This window comes from Mauremys reevesii, linkage group 2 (assembly GCF_016161935.1).
Source record: "Mauremys reevesii isolate NIE-2019 linkage group 2, ASM1616193v1, whole genome shotgun sequence".
NCBI lineage: Eukaryota > Metazoa > Chordata > Testudines > Geoemydidae > Mauremys > Mauremys reevesii.
Window position 1 is genome coordinate 248,624,018 of NC_052624.1, and position 18,795 is coordinate 248,642,812.

The window sequence follows — 18,795 nt, forward strand, 5'->3', positions numbered from 1 at the left end:
ACAAGCCTTGTGGAAGTGGGGTTGCGGTAGATGTGGTATACCTTGACTTTAGTAAGGCTTTTGATACTGTCTTGCATGACCTTCTCGTAAACAAACTAGGGAAATAGAACCTAGATGGAGCTACTCTAAGGTGGGTGCAAACATAATTCTTGGATGCATTAGCAGGAGTGTCATAAGCACTCTTCCACTCTACTCTGTGCTGATTAGGCCTCAACTGGAATATTGTGTCCAGTTCTGGGCACCACATTTCAGGAAAGACAAATTGGAAAAAGTCCAGAGAAGAGCAACAAAAATGATTAAAGTTCTAGAAAGCATGACCTATGAGGGAAGTCTGAAAAAAAAAAGGGGGTTTGTTTAGTCTGGAGAAGAGAAGACTGAGAGGGGACATGATAATAGTTTTAAAGTACATAAAAGGTTGTTATAAGGAGAGGGAGAAAAATTGTTCTCGTTAACCTCTGAGGAAAGGACAAGAAGTAATGGGCTTAAATAGCAGCAAGGGCGGTTTAGGTTGGCCATTACAAAAAAATTCCTAAATGTCAGGGTAGTTAAGCACTAGAAAAAATTCCCTAAAAAGGTTGAGGAATGTCTGTCATTGGAGATTTTAAAGAGCAAGTTAGACAAACACCTCTCATGGACGGCAGATAATCCTTAGTCCTCCCTTGAGTGCAGGGGACTGAACTAGAAGACCTCTCAAGGTTCCTTCCAGTCCTAACAATTCTCTGATTTTATGACAAGCACAAGTAACCTATGTGAAATTAAAAACAAGAATGCTAGACAAGATTATTATTTTTTTATTATAAGCATTAAAAGCAAACTAAGAAAAAACATAGACTGGGTAGAATTATCCTGTTTTAAAGAGAATAAACTACAGCTAGGGCGGAGGATGAGGAGAATGTTGCAAACATCTTTTTAGGCATATGTATAATGCATGAGTGTGTGGGCTTTCTGATCTGCTGGGAAAAGAAATTTCATCAACTGCAAACCTGGACTATGGTACAGTGTAGTATAGTTAAGAATTGTAAAACAACTACAATGTGTATGCTTGCACTTTATTGCAAAATTTAAGGAGGTTTTTTTTTTGTCTCAGTTCCTGTAAAGTGACCAGGCCACAAAAGCATGATATGTTCAAAGGATGCCATTAATTTTATCTAAAGAAGCCCACAGATATACAAAAAACGATTTTTCCTTTAAGGGTTTGGAGGAAGCAGAGCAGTACAGAGTATACTGATTAAAATCAAAGTTGTTTAAATCACCAATTTAATCATTATTTAAATCAGTGACCAAGAAACCTTGATTTAAATCACCAATTTTAATTATGTTTTCTATTTGCATGTTTTATTTATTTATTTATTTTCTTAAAGATTTATTTTCATTGAGAACCATTAAAACATGTTGATTTACAACTAAATACACTCTTTACACTAAACTTAGTACTATTTTTTGCTAAGCAGGAAGATACACTCTATCTATATACATTTATTTAAACAGTAGCATAGCTTAATTTACATTTATTGAGATTCTTAATTGTTACAATTCTTATGTTAGAAAATGGTAAATGATGCATTTCTAATTTACTAGATGATGATGAACTTTTTAACTGTGATTTATGTCAAGCTCTATTTAGATGGAAATTCAAATTCAATAAAATGCACAAAAACAGCATTTATTTATTTTATTTAAATTAAGTAAAACTACCTTAAATGTGCTGGATTCATAAGACAAAAAAAATATCAAAAAGTTTATCAAAACATGTTTTGCGTTAAAAATAACTGATTTTTTAAGCAAAGGAAGCATTATTTGAAGGTAGTGAATGGAACTTATTGTTCCTAGTCATCACATCCTTCAAGATTTTAGAATTAATAGATCTCTTCCTCTCACAACTAGTTTACTTTCCTGCTTTTTCAGCTGCCAACTGGTTTCTTAACTTTGAATGAACTAGTCATTGAACTGACCTAGTTCAATAAATTGTAATCAAGAAAATATTCTCTCTGTACCTCCAGAAGAGGCTGGTTTAGGACTTCAACAAACTCTGGGGTCCAGGCACTTAACCATTGACTTCCACAAGCTCTTTGGTCTGATTTTCTTTAAAAACTTTAGAAGCAAACATATATTGCTTAATACAATTTATGTGTTTAATTTACATGATTTTAACACATTATTATATGTTTAGGCCTTAACATATGTTGTCAATTTCAAATTTAATTTTAAATAGGTTTTTTTAAATAAACAATATTTAATTTAAACTTTAAAAAAATCAATCCCCCCCCGCAAAAAAAAACAAAAACAAAAAACAAACCCATTGATTTTTATACACCCTGGAGCAGGACTGGAGAGTGCAAGTAGCCTGGTTAATATTTTCTGAGTAGTCCACAAAATCAGCCAGAGAGATTTTGTCACAAACATTTGAGTTTAAAGCTCAAAAAACAGAAGGGTCATGGGGACATATTCAACTACTATCTCCATCCAGACAATTTACAGATCTATCTCTCTGCTCCAGACCTGTGTTTCTTTCTGTCCAATTTAAAATCTTGCTTGTCTCTCTGACATCTTCTAGTGGATGTCTAGCCATCAGCTCAAGCTAACATGGCTAAAATGGAGCTCTTAAACTTCCCCCCAACATGCTGCCCCTCACGCTTGGGAGGTACTGCCCAGAAACATCCATCCTCTTTTTGTCCTCTGTTTGAATAGCATCTAGTACAATGGGGTTGTGGTCCATGACTAGGTCTCCTATTGCTCCAGTAATACAAATAATAATAAATAACATCATCACCACACTACAGTTGGTGTCTTCTCACTGTCATGGGTGATAAGAGGGAACTGGGGGAGGGTCAAAACTGCTCCACCCATTATGCCTTCCATTACAGCCATTACACCCTGGCACAAGGAGGCACAGAGTGATGGACTCTGCTATTCACAGGTTTATGAGCTCACATGCATGAGGCAAATATACATCTACGTGGGATCCACCATGACACATATTCGAAGAATTTTTACATTAACAAATGCACTAGTTTGGAGTGCATGAAGGTCCCTTTTGCAAAATACACAGTTAAACAAAATAACTTTTTAGTCTGAAAGCCTGTGTATTATACCTTATTGAATAAAAACCTTGTGCACATTCCCTCAAAAACCTATAAAACTACAAGCATCATATGCAAGGAAAATATGAAAACTATACTTAAAAGAAAGAAAATTATATCCCCCATAACAGATAGCTGTAAGAATTTAACTTTTCTAAAGTAGTTGTAAATATGTTATCTTAAAAATATTTTCCCCCAAAAAATCTGTTTAAAAAAAAAGGGGGGGGGTAGGGGCACTGCAATTGGATCTGCATGGGGCTAGATTTCTATGGGGCTCTGTACAGGCTTATCCTATTGCAGAATTGGGATCTCAGTCAACACATAGCCAGACACATGATGGCTAGCAGACCCTACAATTTGTAGATTCATATATTCATAGACTCCAAGGATAGAAGGGACCATTGTGATCAACTAATCTTATCTCCTGTATAGCACAGGCCCTAGAACTCCCTAAAAATATTTCCTAGAGAATATAATTTAGAAAAATAGCCAATCTTGATTTAAAAACTGGCAGTGATAGAAAATCCACCATGACCCTTGGTAACCTTCCAATGGTTAGTTACCCTCACTTGTTAAAAACTTACACCTTATTTATAGTCTAAATTGGTCTATCTTCAGTTTCCAGCCATTGGTTCATGCTATACCTTCCTCTGCTAGGCTATTATTAAATATTTGTTCCCCATGTAGATACTTATAGACCAGGGGTCGGCCACCTTTCAGAAGTGGTGTGCTAAGTCTTCATTTATTCACTCTAATTTAAGGTTTCGCGTGCCAGTAACACATTTTAACGTTTTTAGGTCTCTTTCTATATGTCTATAATATATAGAATATAATATATAAAAAATGGCGGGGGAGGGATAGCTCAGTGGTTTGAGCATTGGCCTGCTAAACCCAGGGTTGTGAGTTCCCTCCTTGAGGGGGCCACTTACTGATTTTTGCCCCAGATCTCTACTTGGTCCTGCTAGTGAAGGCAGGGGGCTAGACTCAATGACCTTTCAAGGTCCCTTGCAGTTCTAGGAGATAGGTATATCTCCTATTATAATTATATAACTAAACTATAGTTGTATGTAAAGTAAATAAGGTTTTTAAAATGTTTAAGAAGCTTCATTTAAAATTAAATTAAAATGCAGAGCTGCCAGGACCCACACAGTGTGAGTGCCACTGAAAATCAGCTTGCATGCCACCTTTGGGACCCGTGCCATAGGTTGCCTATCCCTATTATAGACTATAACCAAGTCTCCCTTTAATCTTCTCTTTGTTAAGATAAATAGATGGACTGCTTTGAGTGTAACAATTTAAGGCATGTTTTCTAATTCTTTAATCATTCTCACAGCTCTTCTCTGATCCCTTTCCAACTTATCAGCATCCTTCTTGAATTGTGGGCACCAGAACTGGACATAGTATTCCAGCAGCAGTTGCACTAGTGCCAAATACAGGGGCAAAATAACTTCTCTATTCCTACTTGCAATTCCTCTATATATGGATCCAAAGATTACATTAGCTCTTTTGGTCACAGCCTCACATTGGGAGCGTATGTTCAGCTGATTAACCACCACAACCCCCAAATCTTTTTCAGAGTCACTGCTTCCCAGGACAGAATCCCCCATCCTGTAACATTCTTTGTTCCCAGACATATACATCTAGCTATATTAATATGTATATTGTTTGCATGTGCTGAGTTTACCAAGCAATCCAGATCACGTCAAATCAGTGACCTATCATCTTCATTTGCCACTCCCCCAATTTTAATGTCATTTGCAAACTTTATCAGTGATAATTTTATGTTTTCTTCCAGAACATTGATAAAAGTGTTAAATAGCATAGAGCCAAGAACTGATCCCTGCAGGATCTCACTGGAAGCACACCTGCTTGATAACAATTCTCCTTTTACATTTAGAGACCTCTGAGTTAGCCCCTTTTTAATCAATTTAATGTGTGCCATTGTAATTTTATATAATTTAGCTGTAATCTCATAAAAAAAGATATCAAGTTAGTTGGACAGGATGTATTTTCCATAACCCATGTTGATCTGCATTAATTACATTATCCTCGGTTAATTCTCTATTAATCAAGTCCTGTATCAACCACTCCATTATCGTGACAGATAAAGACATTTGTGAGGAGATTTGTTCTGAATACTGAGTTTAAGTATGACACTGTTTTGGGAATGAATTTGACATTTGGATTCTTTCAAGGAGGTGAACAGTCCAAAATACTATATCAGACATATAACTTTTCATTTACTTTACATAAACTCTGCACTTAAATATCATGAAATAATATAGTTTATCAACATCACTTTGACACTGCGACTTTACAAAATCTTTATTGTCCTCTTTTCAGTTTTTAAAATTCTAAGTCCAGCATGGATTAGTGTATTTGTCCTTGGTTTCCTTTGAAGGAAGCATAATTCACAAAGAGTCATATGCTCCCCTTCTTCCTACACAATAGAAGGGAACAGAACACACTGTCTGGCAGCTTTACAAAAGCTATGCAACCTTGGGAAGCTATGTTCCCCTTCTACTCGGTTTTACACTGGAAAGGCAGTGTATGTCCTGTAGTTCTTTTCTTCTTCCCTGTTTCAATATTTCTCCTTGAAATAGTGCTGCAAGCAAATAACCAGTGAATGATTCCAGTTATCTGGATACAATATGCATATAATATCACATGAGCACTCTCTTATAAATTATTTATTTATTTAAAATGCAAGCTAACATTCTTTATTGAATTTTGTATTTTAATAAAACATTTATTAAACACAATTCTATACACCTTTAGCTTAAGCACAATGATTCTGCTGGCTGCCACTTCCCGCAGCTCCTATTGGCTGGGAACAGTGAATTGTGACCACTGGGAGCTGCAGGCGGCCGTGCCTGTGGATAGTCAATGTAAACAAACTGTCTCGTGGCCCGCCAGCAGACTACCCTGACAGGCCGCATGCAGCCCATGGGCCACAGGCTGCCATTGCTCTAGGTCCTCAATGACAGGTCCTCTGTCTAAATCTTGCTGATTCTTTCTCCATAACATCTCTAAGATACAGCCTTTCCTATCCATCCCCACAGCTAACACTCTCGTCCAGGCTCTCATATTTCATGTCTCAATCACTACAGCATCCTTTTTTCTGGCCTGGACAAACACAATCTTGCCCCACTCATATCCGTTCAGAATGCTGCTGCAAAGATAATTTTCCTAGCCCATCATTTTCACCATGTCATCCCTTTCTTTGCATCCCTCTACTGGCTACTCCTTCTCTATTGTAACAAACATAAGTTACTTGCGTGGGCGGCAGGTATCCCTAGTGCTGCCACCGACCTGCCGCCGGACACCTGGGTCACGGTGGCCCCGTCCCTTTCCCAAAGTCCCCACCGCCTGCTGCTGCTTGCCTGTGCCTGCCATGTCTCCTCCACTCCACCCCCACCTCCAGAGGTACCCGCTGCTCGCTGCATCCCTCCTCCTCGGGGACGGGGGAGTGAGGAGGGACGTGGAGAGCTAGCAGAGAGAAGGGACGTGGAGAGCTAGCAGAGGGGAGTGAGGAGGCTTGGCCGGGTGCTCAGCCAGAGGCTCAGCTGTGGGGGCTGGTGCTCAGGGGATCGGCCGCTCGGCCGAGCACTGGTGGCCAGTGGAGGGCCTTCAGAGGCGGGAGGTGCTGGTGGCTCAGCCTGGTGCTAGGACTGGCCCGGTGCTCAGGAGGGTCAGAGGCTCAGCCCAGCGCTGGGGCCAGCTCAGCACTCGTGGGGGCTGGCGGCTCGGCCTGGCGCTGGCGGGGGAGAGGGGAGAGATAGGCAGTGGGTCGGGGGGGGGCCTCATGGATTCTCCTGTTGAGGGGGAGTGAGGTTTTGGGGCTCCAGCATGCGGGAGATGGGGCCTTGTGTGAAAAGGGCAGGGCTGGCAGGCGAGTCTCTCCAAAGCGGCAGTTTATCCGCCGATCATGATTACTTGCTTTCATCTTAACAAGTCTTTCACAGCCTACCCCCATCCTTCCCTTACCTCTCATCTCTCATTCACTCCCGAGATGGCAACTGACTCCTACCTCTGATCTGTCTATCTCTATCCATCTGTTGTTATATTTAGTGTTATATTTAGAACGTAAATGTTTTGGGTCAGGGACTACATTTTTGTTCTGTGATTGTACAGCACCTAGCACAATGCGATCCTAGTCCATGATTAGGCCTCTTAAGTGCTACAGTAATAGTGCTACAGTAACAGAGGTGTTGGCAGTAGATCTGTGCACAGTGTGAATTCACTGGTCCAAAACTCCACACTGAGGGCTGCCACCACTATGCCTTAATAAATCTGCAGCATGACCCAGGTATATAAGCTGGAAGAATCTGATAGAACTTAATAGGGATAAACGTATAGGGTTATACACAAATTACTTATAGAATTTAATAAAGACTAATAATTTTTGCAGGGTTTATGAATGATCATACAGAATTCTAAAGTCAGGATATAATTTTCTATAAAATCCTACCAGACTTTCATTAAGTGTAGATGCCACACATCCTGCAAAGGGATGAGATACAATTCTGTCTCTCCCAAAAAAATACAGTTGCAATGAGCAAAGCCATGTTACTGAGATGTTGCAAAGAGGAACAGCATTTGACCCTAAGATTTAATGCAATTTTCTCATTTTCTTTGCAGCCTCCCAATATGGTGCTTTCCCACCACAATATAACCTCCTGTTTCTAAGTGACTCTATCAGCTCCTTCCGAAATCGGTTTGAATTGGTTTCTTTCTTATATCTGGTGCAACCTGGACTCCATGTTTCTAGCAAGGATCTTTTGTGTGGCTCCTCTCCATAACAACATCCCTCCCTGTTTCCTGCTTCCCTGGATGGGGCAGAGACACTTACAATAGTAGTTTCTTAATGCAGGAAAGCTGGAAGCAGTATCTGTGGGCTTTGCCTACATTGAGGAAGTAAGTTGCATTAAAAATATGTTTAAATAACATTATTAAACACCTCTTAGTACTTAGAGTAGACAAAGACAGTGGTGTTTAAAAATATATTGGCTGGTTGTGGGTTAATGCTAAAGGTAATCCCACTCCAGTCTTTTTTTGGCACAGTTTTGGGAAAGAAGCCACAATGCCTTTAACAGTCTGAAAAGTTGATGTGAATGGAGGAATATGGAGACTATCTTGGACACTCAATACATCTGTTCCATCCTGCAGTACTGGTGGTAAAGACAAAATGAAATCAGATGGCTCTCTAGTACCTTTATTTCTATTAAGGGAATTTTTTTCCAAGAAGGATCACCAAGATGTCGCATAAAGTTTATCTTTAAAAATATAAATTGTGACATCGAATACAATGAAGAAACACAATTTAACTTGACTGCAGCTCTGTCATTCTACTCCAAAACATGTAGCCCCATTTCAAGGACTGTGCTGGGGGGGGGGATTTATTTTGTGAAACATTTCAATTTAAATAGGAATATATTCCACTGTAATGCATGTTTTGATCAAACCCACCCGATGTCTTCATTAAGGAAAAATATCTCAGTGATGATGTATTCCCTAAAGAAAAGTATTTTATGAAGATTAATCTGTGGGAACAATGGATTTCTTTCTTTCTTTTTTTTTCAATGTATAGGTAATGCCTAGATTAATAAAAAGCATGTACAATATGAAGTATTAAATGACTAGTATGTATTATATCACAACTGTAAAAATGTAATAATTAAGGTGAACAATACCAATAGCAAAATACATTATTCTGTCACTGTTGGCAGAATAAATAGAAATCTTGTAATTCGTTTTAACCTCTCTGCACTGCAGATGCCAAAACATGTACACAGTCATCAAAATGATTTTCAATACACCGAAATTTGAGATACAGAATATATGTTTAGTATCCCAATGCACTGAAAGGGTGTAAACGCCAGAGAGCGAGGAGTTGTTTAGGATGGTCCAAGTGTGCATCAAAAAGGCTGAATATCAGAAAACAGTGAGGCCCCTTACACATTGAACAGTCTCCCAAGGAAAACAGTAGCAGTCCTATCTTTAGAAATATATTAAACACTAGACTGAAAAACCTCTCAAGAATATACTGAATAAAACAATTCTATATTGGCTGGGAAGTGAAAGAGTTGGGCAAACTGACCTATGCTAATAGGTCTTTCTACAGTGATCTTGCAAACAGATTCACAACCAAGGATCTCTAGGGTCTCTTTGCAGGATCAGGGCCTTAACATCTATGAAAAAATTGAATGCCCGATATGAACAAAAATGTACTGTAATTAACTGAAACAGTTACTAACTGTAACTGTGATTCTTTGAGATGTGATACACATGTGTATTCCACTTATGTGTGCGTGCACTCTGCACACCAGAGAATTTGCCTAGCAGTACCCGCAGAGTGGTGGCGCTTGCACCTCGTGTCCATAGCCCCTCCTGGGGCTATATGAAGCAGTGCTGCCCCAACTCCCCCTCAGCTCCTTTGCACCAAACATCCAGAGAGACACCCGATACAGAGGGGACGGACAGTGGGTCTTGGAATACACCTCTGCATCAAATCTCAAAGAATCATAGTTACATAACCGTTTCTTCTTCTTTTTCAAGTAGATGCAGCTATGTATGTTACAAACAAGCAATATACACCCAGAAGGTGAGGCTCAGAGTCTACCTAAACAAAGATTGCAGTACCACCTTATGAAAACTGACATCCACCATGGAAGATGCAATAACAGCATAACAGGGCATAAATGTATGTATGGACAACCATGTAGCAGCCCTGCAAATGTCCAATATTGAGACAGTTCTCATAAAATGAGCTCACACCTGCTGAGTAGACATAGCTGAAGCTATTTCATATGCAATCTTGATACCAGATGTTATGTCTTTAGAGACAGTCTGCAAAGAGTCCACTTACCCCTTCATATGATCTCCAAATGACAAAAACAGGCAAGGCAAAGCATAAAATGGTTTAGTCCTGCCTAGATAGAAGGCTAGACATCACTTGACATCTAATGTATGGAGATGCTGCTCTTCCAGAGATAAATGGGAAAGAACACGGGTGCAAATGAAATGAGAAATCACTACAGACACAAATTTGGGGTACAGTCAAAGTCATTTTGTCCTCAGAGAATTCTGTATAAGGAAGTTCTGCCATCATAGCCTGCAACTAACAGACTCTCCTTGCAGATGTTATCGCTACCAGGAATGAAGTTTTCTGACACAAAAGTGGAAAGCGACAAGATGCGAGGGACTCAAATGGAGGTCCCATTAAAGCTGCTAGGACCGTCTTAAGTTCCCACAGAGGAACCAGCTCTTGGACCGGAGGATGGAGACGAAGCCCTTTTAATAATCTTGCTACCATGACATTGGAGAAGATTAATCTTCCCTGAATGGGGGGATAAAATTCTGATATTGCTGCCAGATGCACTCTCAATGAGCTAAGTGCAAGTCCCAGCAACTGAAGGTGCAGCAAGTATTCCAAGATGTCCTGGACAGAAGCCAGGGTCAGTTGAATTCCATGGCCAATGACCACACTGAAAACTGCTTCCATTTTGCTGAATAGGCCATTCTGGTAGAGGGCTTTCTACTGTGAACCTGTTGAACAGCCCTCAGAATACTGCTCTTCCTCATTTAGGCATGAAGCAGCCACACTGTGAGATGCACAGAGCTGAGCCCAGGATGCAAGGTGCAACTGATTCTGTGTGAGTATGGAGAAGAACAGGTTTGAGGTGCTGAATTGATAGCGCAAGAAGGTCGGAGAGAACCAGCACTCCCTTAGCCATACGAGAGCAATGAGAATGAGCTTGGCCCAATCCACCTCCAACTTGAAGATGACCTGTGGTATGACTGGGATTGGAGGAAAAGCGTACAGGAGAGCCAACTATCGGTTGAGATGGAAAGTGTGGGACAGGAAGCCTGGACTGAGGCCCTCTCCGGAGCAGAGCAGATAACATTTCCTGTTGTACCTCATGGCAAACAGACTGATCATCGGAATGCCCATGCTGCAAAGATGACTTGGAAGACACTTGTCTTCAGACACCACTCGTTCGGGGGAAAATTCCTACTGAGATGGTCTACGAGATTATTCTGCATCAATGCAGAACTGCTGCAACCTGACTGCCTCTTGGCAGAACACCCAGGGGTGTGCTCCCCCTTTCTTGTTAACATAATACATTGCAGTGGTATTGTTGGTAAGTTTGTGAACCACTGAGCAAATGCAGTGTAAGGTCATTGTGGGAAAGGACTTTCTCTCTGGACTTGCCCCTCAGTAACCAGCCATCCACATATGGAAAGTAGATTCCTTTCTTCCTGAGGTATGCAGGCACCATAACCATGCATTTGGTAAAAACCTAAGGGGCAGCTCAGAGGCCAAAAGGAAGCACCATGTACTGAAAGTGGCACTCCACTATAACAAACCAAAGGAATTTTCTGTGGCATGGCAAAATTGCCACATGAAAGTTGGTGTCCTGAAGGTCCAGAGCAGCAAACCAGTCATTCTGAGACAATGCAGGGAGGATAGTCAATAGAGTGACTATTTGAAACCTTGTGTATCTGACAAAGGTCGAAAATGGGTCTTACCCTTACCTTGGATTTGGACACCAGAAAGTACTGGGAAAATAGAAGCCCTGGCCCCGGTGTTCCAGCGGAACCTTCTCCATCACTCCCAAAGCCAGTAAGACTGGACCTGCTCGAGGACCAGTATCTCATGAGAGGAGTCCCTGAAAAGGAACAGGGTGGAAGGGGGAGGGGCATGGACAGAACTGGATGGCATAGCCTGATCTGATCGTGCTTAAAACCCAACTGTCAGTGGTGGTCAAGCCCCAAGCATTGTAAAAATTAGCCAGCCTGTCCCCAAATGGAGGAGATGGGGAGAAGGGAGTGACAACTGGAACACTGCACTGGACCAAGGAGTCAAAATGAGCACTTGGGGGACAGCGGGGAAAGCATATTGACTAGCCAAGCTATGGTCCTGAATGCCTCCTCCTTTATTGGGGAGGGAAAGGCTGCCCAGATGTGCACTGTGAACAATACTTCTGCTGCTGCTGTTGATCACCATAGTCATGCCTCTGCACTGCCAGCATATACACCCCCAAGGTCAGGTAATGGAGAATGGAAGGAAGAAGAACCCGGCCTGGACACCGAGGAGTCCCAGGCTTCCAGGGACAAAGGTGGAGCCAGCCCTAAGGGTGCGAGCAGCTGTTCTGACTCATTCATAGCCCAAGCTGGCACTTAACAGTGGAAATGATAGTGCTGGCACTGAGTATGCCTCCGTTATTTCTGGTGCCAGAAGCGGTGTCAACCCCGAAGCCAGCAGCAGTACCACGGTGACCAACGGTGCCAAAGTGGAGAGTGGTGAATACGGCCATGGTAACATCAGCAGTCCTGACAGCAGGACTGCTGAGGAAGTTCCCAGTGCCAAGGAGGTGACTTGTGCTGAGCCCAGCACAGGCCCCACTTCCACTGACTGTGGAAGGGAAACATTGGGGTTCAGTGCCAATAGAACCACAGGATCAGTGGCCTGCCCAGCCAAAGGGGCTATAAACAATGCAGTCCTGGCAAAGTCCTGGACCAAGGGAGAGATCAGGTCAGAAAGGAAGAGCAGGTCTGTTGCCACCTGATATGTCGCCAGCACGGAAACAGCTGGTGCTGGACTCAACGGATGCCCCGGGGCCAGAATCGGAGTTGATGGCACAGGATCTCTGACCTCTCTGTGCAGTACTGGGGAGCAGCTGTGCTCCATCCCGCATGGTGGCATTCACACCTGGAGGAGGCAGATGAGCTGTCACACTACCTAGAGCAGCCACAATTGGTCTTGTGTGACCTCTTCCTCAGCACACTCAATAGGGAACAACGCCTCTGACTCTTAGGTGAGGCACCAGCTCCAAGACATGAAGCGACAGGGTTCTCAGAACCTGAGGGGTGACCTCCAAAGGCCTTGGTGCCAAAGCAGCTCACCTGCGTGGCCTATTCAAGCAGGTGCTTCTTTAGATTAACAGCCTGTGTCCATCTGGTGAACAATTTGGGGAGCAATTTGCAAACTGAACATTGTTCCTTGACGTGGGCTTGGCCTATGCACGGCAAGCACCGTTGCGAGGGGGTTGTTGTGGATCCCACCCCCCAACACAATGGACAATGTTAGGGAATAAGCAAACAAATGCTAATTAACAGTAAATCTAACTAACAGTATACTAAGAGTACTAATTAACCATATACAACTAGAAAAGTCACTAACAACTGGAGAGATTGTGAGGTTAGAAACCACACAGAGCTCCAACTCCAGCCATGGGCAGTAAGAAGGAACTGAGAGGGGTCAGAGCGGCGCCACCTCATTTAGCCACTGCAGGGGCTATGGCCACAAAGTGCAAGCGCTGCCCCCTATGAGTACTGCTAGGCAAATTCTCTGGCTCTGATGCAATGAATGCACACACACCTTTGTGGAATACACGGCTGCATCTACTCAAAGAAAAATCAATGGTCCTCACACTTACCTCAAAATGAAGACAAATGTATTATTTCTGAAGGAAAACACAGACATCCCCAGTTTCAAATGAGTTTATTATTTTAGGGGGAGCAGGTTGTGACCCCTCCATTTATGTTGCCTAACATTTCCATTACAAAAGATTCTTACGAACTTTATGATTATGTCTTCACTAGGGTGACCACAAACGGGCAGAATTACAAAGCACAGGCAACCATATATCTGGCATTTCCTAACTTTTGAGTGCTTGACTTTGCAATTTAAGCAATATGTAGTTTTTTAGGTACAGATGGTGGATGGTTTTTGTTTTTGTGTAATCTATATAGACAAAATGTAAATTTTTCTGATAATTAAAAGAAAATCCACATACTCTGTGGACCACCTGAAAAAATATTCACAAACCTCTTGAAAGGGCCATGAACTCAAGTTTGAAGACTTCTGTATGAAAGAATTTTGTTTGTTTTAATACACAAATATAGTTTTTGCTTTCTGAAAACAAGACCTGTAAAACTGGCTCTATTAACTTTTGATCTGCTTTTCCACCTAGTGGAGGAAAATAAAATCAATGACATCACTATAGTAAATCCATTAGCCCTTTCTAGGTTGAGTTTACAATACCTCCACTTCATGCACAGTAAAGAGAGAATCCATGTTAAGTACATACTCTGCAATGGGCTCATGAATCAGAGCTGCCAACATGATTTTTCCCAGAGAGGTTCTTTGACATGTAACTTAAAAGCACTTCCCATTTATAAAAAACACTACCACAAAAAGCATTAACGAGCAGTCTCGTTAGCAGTCACAGCAGAGAGACCAAGGATTGAATGGGCCTGGACAAAACAATTACCTTCTCATTTTAAGGACCTGCATATGCCAGAAACATTATTCAGCAAACTGATGTCTGACACAGACAAAACCTTTGGACTAGAACAAACGATGTTCAATAAAGGTTCAGTAAATGTCGTTAAACCATTCCAAATCAATGAGAAGTCAATGGCTGTGCAGGAGCTCAGTACCTCTAAATATTAGGCCCATAATGTATGGATTTACTGGCTGACTTTTTACAAACTGGTAATTAATTAATACTATTCCCAGAGCTGTACAACATCGATGCTGAAACATCAAAAATTGTGAAAAAGATGGAAACAATAATCAGAGAATTTTTAACAGACATCTTTAACTATGAAAGAGCTATCTGAAGACCAAAAACTCATTATAGCACCAATTCTCATGTACAGAAATAAGCTAGACTCATCAAGAAACTGGAGATGGATTGGTCTGACATAGGTAGTTGGGTAATCTTACAAGCCATTTAAGTGATCATTTGGAAAAGCAAAACTCAATTAAGAACAGCTAACAAGCTTACAGGAAAGGAAAGTCATGCCTCACTAACTTTTTGATATTCTATTCTATTACTACAACAATACACAAGGGGGTATACTGACATCACTTGATTAGATTTTCAGAAAATGTATAAGTTCCACATTAGAGGATAACATCTATGCTGCAGAGCCCCATATTAACTGGAATGTTGGCTTTCTCTATTAAATACCAACTTAAATGCAGGAAACAATAACATGCATGAACATCTTTCCCAGTTAAAAAGTGGCTTCTTGTGCAGTTTCTATTGTAAAGATCAGTGCCTGGAACCCTAACATTACAACATTAATTCCATAATATATATGATAGTCAAGAATGTAGGAAACTTTTCAAAATGGCAGGAAAACATGCCTTGAAATTTCTGAAATTGTCAGTAATATTTCTGTAGTCACAGAATTTTTTCTGAAATATAAGCTACTAGTTTTATTTTTTTTTATTATTTTTTTTTGGTAATAAATATGAATGGAATGCCCTGAACAAAACTGATAGGTTTTAAAGGGCTAATTTATAGGTAGCATTGACACATAGGTACAATAGATACAATAAAGCCTAGGCAGCTCCTAGAACCAACAATTAGGAAAATAACAGGCTTTAAGGAAACCAGTGAATCCCTAAAATTAAGTGTCTGCTGCAAAAAGCCTTTTCTTTCTTATCAAAAATAATATTCACTCCTTCCCAGGCTCTCTTTTCCTTAATTCACCCTTATTTATTTGTCCTGTCTCCTCTTCCTCTTTTCCATGTTAGCTTTTTAGGTTTCAATTCTGCACTTGCCTTTGCGCAGGAAGACCACAATGGCGAGCCTCACTGAAATCAATAGGGCTCTGTGTGCAAGTGCCTGCCCATGCAGGGCTCATTGTAAGATCTGGGCCTTAGACTGTAATAAATCTGATAGCAATGAATTTCATCTCTTACACTGAACAAGGAACTTGGGAGAGATTTGTTCTCATGAGTTTTCAAATCAGCAGTTCAACATTTCTACAGGGCTTTCAAGTGTCAGCTTCCTACTAGAGACAGGACTGACTGACACCAGTGTGACACAATCTGATATTTAGGAGGGCTTGGAACTGCTGCGCCAAGTTTTCAACCCAGTGACCCAAAGGGTTTATTATTCAACTAGGAGGATTGGCAGATCCCTGATTAAAGACCAAGTCCTACAATCTGATCCACTAGGGACCTCAGAACATAGATGACATTCCAGGATTAGGGTCTACAAGTTTTAATTCTTAAAAAGCACCTACCCCAACCTCTCCTGCATCTTGCATCCCATTAGTTTATTGCCCTCTTCCCTTTATTTTTACAGTACCAACACCAAGTATGTGGGCACTGTATCAAAAGCAATAATAATAAAAAACAGAGTGAGGTCAAATGACAGAGAGAGAGAGAGAGCCTCTCTGCCAACCCAAAAAAGGGCAAATGTAAAAATAATAAAAAAGAAAATGATATGGAAAAGAGAAAGTAAAACAATCAAAAGTGAGTTCACTTAAATAGAAAGGTCTGACCCTGAGCCTTAAAGACAGCTACAAAGGGACAATAAACATGCTCACGGAGAATGTTCTGCATATAGGGGATCTCTGAAATGAGATCAGATGAAACTTACACATGAGACTCAAGGGCAGTCTGGTCAGCTATACTGCCTCACATCTTTTTTCCTTCCTTTTAAGTGGATATGAACAAAAGGCATCACTCCCTGCTTGTGAACATGTACAGATGTAGAAAGAAAGAGGGCATAATGTTATTTATTGCTGGGTTGTGTATTGTATGATGGGGTCAGATGACAGGCCTTGTTTTGTTCCCAATCTCAGCTTTATTTGGGCACAATTCCCTGTTTGTGAAAAAAATATGTTTTTAATTATTTTTTGTCAAGGCTCCCAGAGGCCTCTGAGCATCGGCGCCTATAAATAAAAACTTATTATTGTTACTTATTTTGTCCTTAAGCAGAGAAATAAAAGGCAGAGGGAAACAAATATGGGAAACTAAATGTTAGGAAAGTTTAAAAAAAAAACATTTGTCATAAGTGTTTTGCATCTCTAGGATTTAAAAAAAACCAAACCGCTCTTCTCAGTCTAAATAACTCTGCCACTGTTAGTAACAGTCCCTGGCCCATGCCCAAATAACAGAGGATGGTTCTGCAGTTGGGTTTGCGACCCACTCGGGTAAAAACCTTACTTACTGCAACAGGAACAGTTCAGTTAAACCAAAACTTTAGGAGGGTAGGTGCAACTGGAGCTCAAAACCCAAGTATGACGCAGCTCAGTGAAAGCTGAAAGGAAGCTGAGATCTCAAGACATTGAATTATACAAACAAATCTGTAACAAATGTAGTCATGTAGAATGTACATCCTTTGTATAGTACAGGAAAGCTCATACAGGGTACAGGAGAACTGAAAAAATACCATCTGAACGTTCTTGGCACCAGTGTGATGAGATAGGCAGGGAGTGGTAGGATGGTGTTTGACGGTGCTACAATTTTATACTCAGGAAGAAGAATGCATGAAAGAGGTGTAGGAATTATGCTGCATAACATCACAATGAAGACCCTGGTGGCTTGATAGCCAGTGAACGACAGAACAATAACAGCCAGGCTGGAAACAAGACACATCAAGTGTACATAATCCAAGTCGATGCGCCAGTAAACGCAGCAGGGAACAGTGGAAAGGATACACGCTGCAAGCAGGTGCAGCAAGTATTTGATGACTTGTTTAGCCATGACATCAAGTTGATGATAGGCAACTTCAGTGCACAAATGGGCAACAACTCTACTGGCTGGGAAGGAGTCACAGGCACAGCAGTGGAAGGCATCTGAATTGATAATGGAAAAGCCTCAGGAATCTCTATAGCACAAACACCATAAACGTAGGAGAAAATATCTTCTAGCACAAGAGGATTCACAAGCTCACATGGAGATCAGACAATGTGACTGTCAACCAGAGAGATCATGTGTGTATATCTAAGAGATGGGCTTCTTCTTTGAGGAATGTCAGAGTCAGCACAGGAGCAGATGTTGGCTCAGATCATTATCTTTTAGAAGCCACATTACAACTTAAACTCAAAAAGATCACAAAGATGGACAAAAAGAGTGTTACAGCAATAGAGAAGTTCAAGGACAAAGAAACAATGATCAGATTCCAGACTGCACTCAGTAACTGTTGCAATGTTTTACAGGACCAGGCTGATGAAAGTCTGGAGGACAGATGGTCAAATTGGAAGAAGACAGTCGAGTCAGACTCCAAAGAAAGCAGAAGGATCCATGGATTATATATGGAACATGGGCAATGACTGACGAGCGGAAAGCTCTGAAGACCAAAAAGCAACAGTGTAAGACACAGGCAGAACTCTTAGAGGTGGATGAAAGATACAGAGAGAAAAGCAAAGAAATAAAGAAGAGATGCAGGCAAGATAGACATGCCTGGTTCAGGAGAAGACTGCAAAGGCAGAAGCAGCAGCACAGAGGTGAGATGTCAAGTAGCTCTATAGAACAGTGAAAGAGCTCTCAGGAAGAACCATACTACTACAGGTGATGCCCATCAGAGACTCTCATGGACAGATTGAAAATGCATGAAAAGCAACCCAGATAATGGAAAGAACATTTCCATTTCATATTGAACTGTCTAGGGCTGATGATCACACATAGATTTGAGAGAAATGCCAATTCCAATTTAGAAATAGAAGAGGAACCAATGACACCCAATGAAATTAAAGGAGACATCAAAGGCCTCAAACAGGGGAATGCTCCTGGGGTTGACAGCTTTTGATTTAGAAGCTAATAAAACTCTGTAATGAAATATGAGTGAAAGAACAAGAAGTACCAGAAGACTGGAAAGATGGTATCATTGTTCTGCAGTTTCTCGAACTGGAATTAATTTGCAAACTTGACACCATCAAATTAGGCCTGAATAATGACTGG

At 41.0% G+C, this 18,795-nt stretch overlaps 1 protein-coding gene across 3 annotated transcripts in view; it reads right to left on the minus strand.

Moving 5' to 3' along the window:
• STK3 (serine/threonine kinase 3) overlaps window positions 1-18,795 on the minus strand; it is a 269,092-nt gene that overhangs the window by 91,392 nt on the left and 158,905 nt on the right. The window contains exon 10 of one of the 3 annotated variants that reach the window (XM_039524231.1): window positions 5,407-5,685. The exons of the other annotated variants lie outside the window; for them this stretch is intronic. Within the exon in view, the coding sequence (XP_039380165.1) occupies window positions 5,588-5,685 (98 nt within the window). The 3' untranslated portion in view covers window positions 5,407-5,587. Of the gene's footprint in view, window positions 1-5,406; window positions 5,686-18,795 lie in introns of those variants that run through there. 3 annotated transcript variants of the gene reach the window in all.